The sequence below is a fragment of the Triticum dicoccoides genome, chromosome 3B (assembly GCF_002162155.2).
Source record: "Triticum dicoccoides isolate Atlit2015 ecotype Zavitan chromosome 3B, WEW_v2.0, whole genome shotgun sequence".
NCBI classification, from domain to species: Eukaryota; Viridiplantae; Streptophyta; class Magnoliopsida; order Poales; family Poaceae; genus Triticum; species Triticum dicoccoides.
This window is the reverse complement of record NC_041385.1, coordinates 91,086,851-91,099,939: the sequence shown is the minus strand read 5'-3', so window position 1 is coordinate 91,099,939 and position 13,089 is coordinate 91,086,851. Positions and strand designations below refer to the sequence as shown.

Here is a 13,089-nt window from a genome sequence, read left to right as displayed (position 1 = left end):
TTGTTTTAAAGCCCTTTATGTGATGTCGCTCAGACGTCCGACTGTGGCATTTCTTTTAAAGCCCTTTATGTGATGTCGCTCAGACGTTCGACTGTGGCATTTCTTTTAAAGCCCTTTATGTGATGTCGCTCAGACGTTCGACTGTGGCATTTCTTTTAAAGCCCTTTATGTGATGTCGCTCAGACGTCCGACTGTGGCATTTCTTTTAAAGCCCTTTATGTGATGTCGCTCAGACGTTCGACTGTGGCATTTCTTTTAAAGCCCTTTATGTGGTGTGGCTTAGACGCCCGACTGCGGCATGAGTTTTATTTGTTTACCTTTTGAGGCATTGCTCCAGACACCCGATCGGTTTCATTTATTTGCTTACTTATCGAGTCGTGCATAAATATTATTATTGATGTATGAGCATCATGTTTATTCGTGACGCATTCACGCATTCATTGATTATATCCTTTGTCCGAACTGTCTTGCGAGTACTTTCAAAGTACTCACCTGGCTTGTTGATTTGGCCAGATGTTGATGAAGGCGATCTCATGGATGAAGAGTTTGATAGCGAGTCCGACGCCTAGAGGAGTCCCAGTCAGTCCCGTGCGATCCTGTTTGGTCATTGTATTATCCGCTTCCGCAACCCCAGAAATAAATTCATCGAGCCTCACCTCGACGCTCGATGAGCTGCCAGTTAGGAGTCAAGTTATCCACCACTTTTTACCTCGAGCTAGTAGCATGCCACCACATCCATGTGACATAACCGCCCTTATGTAAGATATTGGCGAGTTTGTAATAAATTGTTGAGCAGCCTCAGCTCAACCCTGTAATATATTTAATGCTACTGGTCCTCTGTTCATCAAGTATTTGTCTACCAGTGAGGATGACTTTTCCTATACTGGGATTTAAAGATCGATTTTCTCAATAATTATTTTATTGAAAAACCGGTCGTGACACGTCCATACCTATCGAATCTGATTGGGCACCGATCATGGAGTTTACCTCCGTGGATATCTTTCAACACTCCCCCTTGGGCGACTTGCTAATTTCATTGAGGTCTCTCTCTTTATCAGGAGACTCTTGGCTAGGGATGCAACGGAGGATAATCCCCCCAGGCAGAAACCTCAATGGGACCTCAATGAATTTAGAGACTATGTCCGGCCCGAGTGGGATGTGGACGACGAAGAAATTCCCTACCCACCCACCACCCACTTAATAGCCACTGTCGATGACTTAACCGACACGCTTGACTTCGACTCCGAAGACATCGACGGTATGGACGTCGATGCTGGAGATGATCGGGAACCACCACCCACGGGGCGCTAGACAGCCACCTCATCATATGATATATACATGGTGGACACACCCAAGGAGAAGAACGACGACAAAAAGGATGTAACAGAGGATAATCCCCCTGGGCAGAAACAAAAGCGACGGTGCAGGCGCCGCTCCAAATCCAGCCACAGTAAAAATAGCGATAATAGCGCAAGAAAAAATGACACCCCAGTCGACTCCAAAGGAAATGACGACCCCATGGACCCAACGATGGAGCAGGATGAGCTAGTGGACGCCGAACATAGCCCGGAGCAGGTGTCCGATCACAGCGATCCCGAGGGTAAAACTCATCAACCTGCCTCCGAAGAGGAGGATAGTCCGAAAGACGACGCATACATCATCCTGGAAAAACGTTTGGAACAAGAGAACCTCCATAGAAGGCTTAGGCCACCGCAAGGAGCCTGAAGAAGAAGAAGCAAAGGCTTAAGGCTGCGTAAGATATGCTCAATCACAGATGGAACAAAGTGTCGCAGATGGAATAAAGTGCTAGACACTGAAGAAAAATACGGCGACGATCGCCACACAAAGAGCTACCCAAAGCACAAGTTGCTGCTCAAATTCGACGAGGAGGCCATAGAGCCCATTCCGCCGGAAAAATATATGGCCGATCAGCCGGACCAGCCACCCCATGGCCACGACAGGGCGGCCAATGATGCCGCACACAAGTCAGCACACGATCTACGTGAGCTCCTGGACAAAAAGTAGGGGTAAACAGGTCCATCTACGGACCCAAAAAGCGCGCTCCGGCTCATGATTACATATACAAAAATGATCATATTTATCAAATACCAGCTCAGAATCAACACCAAGCACAACAGCCGTCAACAGCATGCCACAACATGTCCAGATACAGAGGTGCCGCGCACCACCTGTGCGTCACCGATGAAGTGCTGGATCATGAATTTCCACAGGGATTCAAACCCGTGAATATAGAGGCATACGACGGAACGACATACCCTAGGGTATGGATTGAGGACTTTATCCTTCATATAAACATGGCTCGCGGAGATGATCTCCATGCCATTAAATACTTGCCCCTCAAGTTGAAAGGACTAGCTCGACATTGGTTGAAAAGCCTCCCCGAAAACTCAATTGGAAGTTGGGAGGAACTTGAGGATGCTTTAAGGGCCAATTTTCAAGGGACCTATGTCTGACCTCCGGATGCAGATGATTTAAGTCACATAATCCAACAACCCGGAGAGTCAGCCCATAAGCTTTGGAACAAATTTCTCACTAAGAAGAATCAAATAGTCGATTGCCCGGATGCCGAAGCCTTAGCGGCTTTCAAGCACAGTATCCGAGACGAATGGCTCGCCAGACACCTTGGCCAAGAAAAGCCAAGGACAATGGCGGCCCTAACAAGCCTTGTGACCCGCTTTTGCGCGGGAGAGGACAGCTGGTTGGCTCGTAGAGGCACCAACGACCCAGGCACATCCGAAATCAGGGATGGCAACGGGAAGCCGTGGCGCAATAAAAACAAGCATCGAAACAATGAAGACAGTCCAGATAACACGGCGGTCAACACCGGATTCAGGGGCTATCAACCCGGTCAATGGAAGAAGCCATTTAAAGGTAGCAGAGAGGGATCGTCCAGCCTAAACAAGGTTCTAGACAGATTATGTCAAATTCACGGCACCCCTGAAAAACCTGCAAATCACACCGATAGAGAATGCTGGGTCTTCAAGCAGGCTGGCAAGCTAAACGCCGAACACAAAGGAAGGGAGACACCAAGTGATGACGAGGATGAGCCTCGCCAGCCAAACACTGAGGGACAAAAAAAATTCCTACCAGAAGTCAAAACAATGAATATGATCTACGCAATTCATATACCGAAGAGAAGGCGCTAATGCGCACTCCGAGAAGTATACGCTGTAGAGCCCGTCGTCCCCAAATTCAACCCTTGGTCGGCCTGCCGATCACTTTTGATCACAGGGATCATCCGACCAGTGTCCGGCATGGGGGATCGGCTGCCTTGGTGCTCGACCCAATAAGTCATGGATACCATCTCACCCGAGTCCTTATGGACACTGGCAGTAGTCTTAACCTAATATACCAGGACACTGTCCGCAAAATGGGGATAGACCCGTCAAGAATCAGCCAAAGTAATACTACCTTTAAAGGAGTAATACCAGGTGTTGAGGCCCGCTGCACGGGCTCTCTAGTACTAGAGGTTATATTCGGTTCTCCCGACAACTTCAGAAGCGAAGAATTAATCTTCGACATTCCTCCATTCCGAAGCGGCTATCACGTACTACTCAGAAGAGCGGCCTTTGCTCGCTTCAACGCAGTACCGCACTACGCCTACCTTAAACTCAAGATGCCTGGTCCATGTGGCGTCATCACAGTAAACGAAAACATAGAGCGTTCCTTACGCGTGGAAGAATATGTGGCGGCTCTTGCAGCTGAACACTGAGCGGCCTCTCCAACTAGAATACATGACCGGTCGTTAAGACCACGGACACGGTTAGATGAGTCCAGTGCACTGCCGGTTGTAACAACCCAGATAAACCTGAGCTTGGGTCTATGGATATACCCCCATAAGCGGTGCTAGGGGTTGCCCGTATGTAAAAAAGCCCACAGTTCGGCTTGACCCTATTAATATAATAATATATTGCATTTTAATGATTCATTGAGAATAACCAACTTCTCGCACGATTACACCAGACTCTTTTACCTGGGTTTTTCCTTTTTTACAGATGACCATCGTGCTACACCCTTCCAGGGTACGGCACAACAGAGACAAAGGCACAGACGTGTAGCTGGGCCCCGCTCAAAGGTTTCTCTTTAGATTAAGCCCCTGTATAAACCTTCTTTAATGTCTCTTGTTGCTTGACATCCCCAGGGTAATTAATACACCCATGAGGGATACTGGCGTTATTGGCATTTCGCAACGACAGATTAATGCACGTACCTGGAAATTCGGGGTTCATTATTGAGGGCGTTACTCAGCCCAATATATGTTACAAAGTCCGAATACCTTCGGGAGTGTTCGGCGTCGCGAGTTTGGCCTTATATGCATCAGCTCCGAATCATGTCTTTGGTCAAATGTTGGGTTTGCCCGGCTCCTGGGTTTTGCTACCTTACGTTCCATTTTATCGGCTAAGGCGGCCAAAGGAGAACTACTGCGATTGTGCCCTGGTTATTCCGGATGAGCACCTCAGTAGAGAAAGCCGAAAACTGACTGTCATGATACAGCGAGAGATTGGTCAACCACTCGATGACTTAGCGGAATCTTAGGGATTCCTCCGCATTAATGAAGGACCGGTTTCCCGGTCATGTACGTACGCACACCATATTCGGATGAACGCGGAAGTACCAGGGGCTATATAGTAGCCCCACCGTCAAACTTCTATGGCTAAGTGAAAGTGTTAAAGCTATATAGTCCGGTTGCCTAGTTCGACGTGCGATCACCTCCTTAATGGACCAAGACGTTGGATCAAGTGTGATTACGCGCCTTTTTCGAACACCCCTGCATTATATGCGTGGGGGCTGAAGCCAACGACTACAAACTTTCAGGTTATATACATACATAAATGGCCGCACAGGAGGCACTACAATACTTTCGGACAAAAGTATAAACACAACCTTTATAATCAAAATAGCATTGTCTTTACAATTGAGATATATGTCACTCGAACATGATACTCTTCGAGCACTGAGCCTCTATTAAACGGGCGCCTTCTAAGACCTGTTCAAAATAGTGCTCGGCCGGGTCCTGGCCTTCCGCCGGACCCCGGGTTGCAATACCCGTGGCCTCCATCCCTGCCCAAAATGTTTTAACACGGGCAAGAGCCATCCGCGCACCCTCTATGCACGCCGACCTCTTCACAGCATCGATATGCGACACAACACCAAGGAATTGTTGCACTAAACTAAAATAACTGTCCGGCCTTGGTCCCTTCGGCCAAAGATGATCCATGACAGACCTCATGGCAAGCCCGGACAACCTATGGAGCTTGGCCCATGTGGCCAGCTTTTCATTCAATGGCAGCGGACGCATTGGGGCACCGAACTGCGACCAGAACAACCTTTCTACCTCATGATCTTTCTGATCTTTGAAAAACTTAGTCGCATCAGCAGTACTCTTTGTCAGGTCTACATATGCGTCTGCAGCACTCCTTAATTGATCCAGAGGAGCATACTTTGGATCTTCGAACTTCATCCGCAACAAAAAGGGCCTCCCAGCCGTGATATCTCCGGCTTGTCGAAGCTCCTCTCGTGCAGCTCTGATTTCAGAGTGTGTTTCCTTGGCTGCTTCCAAGGCCTTCTTCAGGTCAGCCGCTTTCGCTTGTCTCTTCTTTTCAAGGAGCTCATATTGGCCGGTGGCATCTTTCAGCTCAACAGCCATCTCGGCTATTTTATCTTTGCTCCAGCAATGAGCAGCCTGCTCGGCTCTTAACTCTTCGCCCGCCTTTAGGGCGGCCGCATCACTTATCCTGGCTTGTTCCTTGGCTAGGGCAAGTTCCCCCCGAAGGGCCTCCACGGCAGCAGCTCCATCTGCAGCCACAACATATTATAGATACTAGCATCATGCTCCTCTTAATAGTTGCTCACAATACTGAAAAACACATACCCTGTGCCTCGTCAAGATGCTTGTTCACAAGCGCGATGTCGGCATCCGCCACATCAAGCTGTCGCTTCAGTTCGGCGAATTCAGCAGTCCGGTCAACCGCCAGACCCTCAGCTGTCTGCACATAACGCAGCGCGATCATTACTGGGGAGTATGATCCTCCGTTTGCCGCCTCGGGCTGGCAACCAGAGTCTCAGGGGCTACTATATATACGGAACACACCTAGCGTGTGCGGTACAGCCGAAAGTTTACATATTACTTTGCGTACCTCAAAGCCTTTGAGCAGACTCATAAAAGCATCATTCAACCTGCTTCTGGCGGATGAAATCCTCTCAAACACCGTACCCATTAAAGTACGGTGCGCCTCTGAGATAGCCGCTCGCTCTAGAAGGCCCATCAATGTGTCCGGCTGTGTGCCGGACAATCCCGGACTCTTCTAGTTGCTCTCCCTGGGAGCCGAATACTCCGGGCTTCAGGCGGCCGAAGCATTAACTTCTGGCCTTAGTGGATCAGGAGAAATCCTCCGTGACGACACCTCGGGGTCGTCCGCCCCATGGGGTGGGGAGGCAGGAGGAGGCGTTTCGCTCTCCATCATCTTCGGAAGAAGATCCCCCGAGGACGAACTCTATTGAGAAGGGCTATGATCCGGACTGCAAGATAGGTCTCGGTTATTATTCTTAGAGATAAAGCAAGATATATTTATCAAAATACTTTTAATTCACTTACAGCTCGGTGGAGGGCTGGACCGTTTGCGGGCGCTGTGCGGTGAGGACGCCCTCTGGGGCAGGGCCCCCTGGCGAGGGTTTCTTCCCTTGTTTGGACACATCCACTTCCAAGTCTTCGGAGGTGCCCCTTTTCTTCCCACGGGGGAAGGGGATTTTAGATTCACCTCCTCGATTATTCTCCTTCGTGGAGACGTTTATTCCCCCGATTTGGATGTGCAATGTATGAAGCCCGCTTTCGGCTTCTTTATTCCTCCCTTCATCTTCTCCTCATGGCACTTGATAGGGTGCGAGCTCAAGCATCCTGACTAGTACAGGATCCGGCGAGCCTTCGGGAAGAGGGGCCGAACATCTGATCCTCTCTGCCTTCCGTATCCAGTCCCGGACAAGATCATTTTTTCAGATTGGTGTTGTGTCACATATAAAGACAGCATGTTCGGTTGCGAAGTTACTTACTTGAGTATCTAGACGGTTGCAGTTAAGACCCGCGTCCTCGGTGGTGTCCGGACACTTTATTCGTGATCCGAAGAACAACCTGTACATCCCTTCGAGCATCATGCCGAAGAATTGTTGAATAGTTCACGGTCCTTCCGGGTTGAACTCCCACATGCAGACAGGTTGACGTTGGCACAGCAGGACCCGACGAACTAGCATTACTTGCATTACCTTGACAAGACTGACATCCCTCTCGAGAAGATCCCGAATGCGGCCTTGCAATGCCGGTACGTCATTAGCTGGCCCCCCAATCCAGTCCCTCGTTGACCCATGACGCCAGTTGAGGCGGAGGGCCCGAGCGGAAGGCGGGGGCGGCCGCCCACTTTGTGCCTTGGGGAGCTGTCATATAGAACCGCCTTCGCTGCCATAAGTCGGACACCTCCGAGAAGGAACCCTATGGCCATGGGGCATCGGCGCTTTTGCTTATTATAGCGCCTCCGCACTCCGCATATCTCCCGTCGATCACCTTCAGCTTTATATTGAAGGTCTTGAGCCATAGGCCGAAGTGTGGGGTGATGTGGAGGAAGGCTTCACACACGACGATAAACGACAAGATGTGAAGGATGGAGTCCGGAGCTAGATCATGAAAATCTAGCCCGTAATAGAACATGAGCCCTCTAACAAAGGGACCAAGACTAAAGCCTAAGCCTCGGAGGAAGTGGGAAACAAATACAACGCTCTTGTTGGGTTCGGGAGTGGGGATGACCTGCCCTTGAGCAGGTAGCCTGTGCGGGATTTCGGCGGTCAAATACCTGGCCTCCCTGAGCTTCTCTATGTCCTCCTCTGTGACAGAGGAGGCCATCCACCGAGCTTCAAGGTTGGATCCGGACATGATTGAAGGTCTAAAGCGCTTAAGCCTGAGCTTTGGGTGTTGGAACTCAAGGTGGGGGAAGGAGCAAGTGTGGGAAGAAAGGGACATGCCTCGGTCCCTCTATAAAGGGGGTGAATATCAAGCGTCCTCGGCGTGACCGTTTGGAACTTGCCTAAAATCAAGGAGTTATACTAACAAGCGTAGTTGGGTTACCCACACCCGTATTGATGAGAATCCCATAATAAGGGGAACACGATCTTTGCTTCGACAAGACGTGCCAATAAAACCACCTCGCAATACGTGTAATGCTAGGTTGGGAAAACCGGTTCGTAAGGGCCGGGCCGCGGGGTGATGTCACGCTAGGAAAACTTGTCAGCGGATTAGATTTGTGGAATATTGTGGTCTCTACAGTGGTGAGTGGAAATTATTTTGCAGAGCCGAACACGATCCTCGTATTCGAGATCTTCTATGGAGTATTCGGAGAAGGAACCCGCCTTGCAATGCCGAAGACAATCTGTGTGCCGGACTCATCGTCATTGAAGCCTAGTTCAGGGGCTACTGAGGGAGTCCAGGATTAGGGGGTCCTCGGACAGCCAGACTATATACTTTGGCCGGACTGTTGGACTATGAAGATACAAGATTGAAGACTTCGTCCCGTGTCCGGATGGGACTCTCCTTGGCGTGGAAGGCAAGCTTGGCGATTCGGATATGTAGATCTCCTTCTCTGTAACCGACTCTGTGTAACCCTATCCCCCTCTGGTGTCTATATAAACCGGAGGGTTTAGTCCGTAGGAGGACAACAATCATAATCATAGGCTAGCTTCTAGGGTTTAGCCTCTTCGATCTCGTGGTAGATCAACTCTTGTCATACTCATATCATCAAGATCAATCAAGCAAGAAGTAGGGTATTACCTCCATCGAGAGGGCATGAACCTGGGTAAACATCGTGTCCCCCGCCTCCTGTTAGCATTAGCCTTAGGCGCATAGTTCGGGACCCCCTACCCGAGATCCGCCGGTTTTGACACCGACACCTGGGTCCACTGCACCTCTTGCCATTGCAATGGTGACACGCACACGTGATCATACTCGCAAAGTTGCGCACCGTACGGATGGTACTGTCAACTACGATCCATCTAGACATGTGTTTCTGGTCTCCATGTAACCCAGTGATCATCGTGAGGCCATGGCATCTCCTGCTTGGCGTGCCGCTATGCAGTTTGAGCTTGATGCCCTTCGTCACAATGGTACGTGGACCTTAGTTCCACCACCACCTCATGTCAATGTGATCGACTGCAAGTGGGTTTTCAAGGTCAAGTACAAGGCTGATGGCACCGTTGATCGTCACAAGGCTCATCTTGTTGCGAAAGGGTTCAAGCAACGGTATGGTCTCGATTATGATGATACGTTCAGTCCGGTTGTCAAACCAGCTACTATTCGGCTAGTTCTTTCCATTGTTGTCTCTCGAGGTTGGTGTTTGCGCCAGTTGGATGTCCAGAATGCATTTCTTCATGGAGTTCTTCAGGAACAGGTGTATATGCGACAACCTCCTGGATTTGTGGACCCTACTGCTCCTCGGTATCTGTGCAAGCTGAGGGAAGCCATCTATGGACTCAAACAGGCCCCAGAGCCTGGTATTCTCGATTAAGCTCGCGACTTCTTCAACTTGGTTTTGTGGCATCTAAAGTAGACACTTCTTTGTTTATTTTTCATCGTGGCAGTGTCACCATGTTTATGCTTGTCTACGTGGATGCCATCATTGTGGCTAGCTCATCGCCTACTACAACAACTAAGCTACTTGCTGATCTTCATGCCATGTTTGCTCTCAAGGATCTTGGTCCCTTGCATTTTTTCTTGGGGTTGAGGTGAAGTCGTCGCCACAGGGGATTGTGCTCTCTCAACAGAAGTACATTGGCTACATTCTTCACCGTGCTAACATGGAGAGTTGTAAGGTTTCTACTACTCCCATGTCCTCGAGTGAGAAAATCAGCAAGGATAGCGGGGCACCTCTCTTTCAGGATGACAGTACTAAATACCGCAGCCTAGTTGGGGCACTTCAGTATTTGACGTTGACCAGGCCGGATATTTCTTTTGATGTGAATCGTGTTTGTCAGTTCCTTCATGCACCGACGACTGCACATTTTTCGGCCGCAAAAAGGATCTTGAGGTATTTGAAGTACACTCGTGGTATGAGTCTATCCATCAGCAAGTCATCTTCAATGGTGTTGAGTTGCTTCTCTGACGTGGACTGGGCCGGATGTAGTGACGATCGCAGGTCTACAGGAGGGTTTGCTGTTTTTCTTGGTCCCAACCTTGTCTCTTGGAGCTCCAGAAAGCAGGCCACGGTCTCACGATCAAGCACGGAGTCTGAGTACAAGGCCATTGCCAATGGTACGGCTGAGATAATTTGGATACAGTCACTTCTTGGTGAACTTGGAATCTTTATGTCATGACCTCCAATCTTGTGGTGTGACAATCTGGGTGCCACGTATTTGTCTGCAAATCCGGTGTTTCATGCCAGAACCAAGCATATAGAGGTGGATTTCCACTTTGTTCGAGAAAGAGTTGCAGCCAAGCATTGGATGTTAGGTTCATCTCTTCCAAGGAACAAGTTACTGACATCTTCACCAAACCACTAGATGAGGCACCATGTGTCTCAAATAGATACAATCTGAATCTTCGCGAAGGAAGTTCAGATGGAGAGGGGATGTTAAACTGTATATTGTTGTGATCTAGGAGTCTGTACTTATCTCCTGTAATAACCTGTAATTTGTGCCCTAGTTGCACCCATATAAATACATCCCGAGGCCATCATGTTGGGCGCGCCGATCCAATCTACTTCTCCTTCGTTTACAATGAGGCCCAAAGCCCTCGTCATGCTGGCAACCAACATAATCATATTACAACCCTAAAAATACATAATCATATTACAAAAGGCTAGAAAACTAACCGGATTTTGCAAGAGGGGTATGAAGAAGCAGGGTGTCACAAGAAGAGTGGCGACATCTTAACCGACATCAACCAATGAGCACAAACACATACTAAGTATAAAATAAGTATGTTAATTACAAAATCAACAGCAAAGTCTTCCCTGTAGCGGGAGCCGTTGGGGCGTCATTTACACACAAATCAACACATATCATTCATTTCAGCCCAACCCACATAATAATATATCCCATTCCTCCGTCATGAGTCCCAAACAGCTCCTCTTGCCGACATCCAACATAATCAAAAGATAAAAGCTAAAGAACTAACCATTTCTCTCCCCTGCAAAAGAAATAACCATTTCTCGATGGTACCAAGAACATTGCTTGCAGTGCTCCTCTGCGCTCCATCACTTGTGTGCTGTGCAGGGTTATTTGAATCCATTGTAAGCTACACAAACAAGGACCTGCTCCCTCCTTCCCGGTTTATAGGGTTTATCTCAACTTTTTTTGTTTTTTTCAATTTAAAGGGCTCACTCCATCTCATTTTTAGTTTTCGAGACACATTAAATCTTTGCATGCAAGAATAAAAAAGGAACACACTAATCTTTATTCCTAATGAAGCAGTTGCTAGGATTTTCGTTCGGTTTTTTTCGACTGGTTTTTTCCTTCCCCCCTCCCACCACACTGCTTCCCCACACACCTAGCCAAAAAAAAACAAGGAACTGAGCCCCGTCCCACTAAACAAAATCAGAGGAACGAGGCCCCCCTATACTCCTCTCTCGATCGAGATACTCCCTCGATCTATTTCCTAGGTGTGAACGCTGCCTCCGGGACTGCAGAATCTTCCGCCGCCTCCGCCGCTAACGTCTTGCTTCTCTGGCCCCGGCGTCAACGCGGCCTCCGAGACCTCCGCCACCACTGCGGAACCCCACATCAAGGCAGGACCCATGGGAGGGTGTGGTTGTGGGACGCCGTCGCCGCCGTCGTCGCGGAACCCTAGGGCAGGGCATGGCCGCGTTGCGGGCAGCAAGGAGTGGCGCAAGGCCGTGCCGGATGTTCCCTACATCAAGGAGGAACATAGGTATGTACATCCTGACCCAATATGATCATCGCTTCTCTGATCTATTTGTGTGGTCAACCATCTCTTCTCTGATCTATTTGTGACCATGGAATTCTTCTACTCGATTAAGGACGGCATCAGCATAATGTGTCTGTCTGTACAAGTGATCTGACATCTACAACCTAATCATGGACGAGCACCCGGATGCCACTCTTACAATAATAGCTGGCTACGATATAGTCAAAGGCTCCAAAAGATCGATCACAGGGCATGCGTCTACTTATTCTTTTGTATGCTGGATTGAAATTTCTCGATCAACAGGGAACTTCGTTTTTATTCATTAACGATGCATTTCGCATAGGTGCATACACCATTTTATTCAGCTTGTGCGCAACCCATAAATTAAGAGGCAGATGTATCACAGAACATATTAGCTACTCATTCGCTTGACTAGGCATCCGGGTATGCGGCCACATCCTTGCAGACATACGCTCCATCTCCGGACGCATCAACGACGATGGGTAGCCTGCAGACCGCCGTGATGCTCGCCGCCGTCAGCTTCACCACCTCCCTCCGGCAGCTTGGGAATGCGCCTGTCCCCGCCTGTCCCTCCGACACGCCATGCTCCTTATACATGCTATCCAACATGCTGTAGAGGGCACCGCACCTGCACCACTCACTGATATCGGCGAGCTGCTGGCAGCAGTCCCTTAGGACAGCCTCGGGCACCTGGCTGCCATTGCACTGGAGCTTCAGCAATGGACGACAGCCAGGGAGCGCGGGCACCTGGAAGGCCTGCCCCGGATAGCACATCCAGGGACCACTGTTATAGCTCCATGCGCCGTACTCGGACGCTATGGGTGTCGCCACGAGCATACATAGCAGGAGCACCGAGAACACGATCTTCATCGACTTTGTTCCTCTGCGAACAGACTTTCTGTCTCTGATTTAGTACTATCTTAAATGGTTCTGTATATGGATAACTACACTCTTGATCTGTGGACGGTTTATATAGCTAGATAAAGATAAAAAGGTGCAAGGAAACAGACATAAGTTGTTCATGATCTACGTGGGTGGCTTCTGTCTAGTGCCTATAGCTTGGGCTTCCACGTCATTTTTCTTCATCCAGTGCGGCGATGTATTTTGGCATGCATCTAAACATTGTGATTACAACCCATAGTTTGTTA

At 49.1% G+C, this 13,089-nt stretch overlaps 1 protein-coding gene across 1 annotated transcript; it reads right to left on the bottom strand.

The window, feature by feature from the left end:
• Positions 1–12,208: 12,208 nt before the first annotated feature.
• Positions 12,209–12,877, bottom strand: LOC119274946 (alpha-amylase inhibitor 0.53). The gene has a single exon (XM_037555705.1). It carries the CDS (start codon positions 12,809–12,811, stop codon positions 12,353–12,355), a length of 459 nt encoding a protein of 152 aa, XP_037411602.1. The 5' UTR covers positions 12,812–12,877; the 3' UTR covers positions 12,209–12,352.
• Between the last annotated feature and the right edge of the window lie 212 nt (positions 12,878–13,089).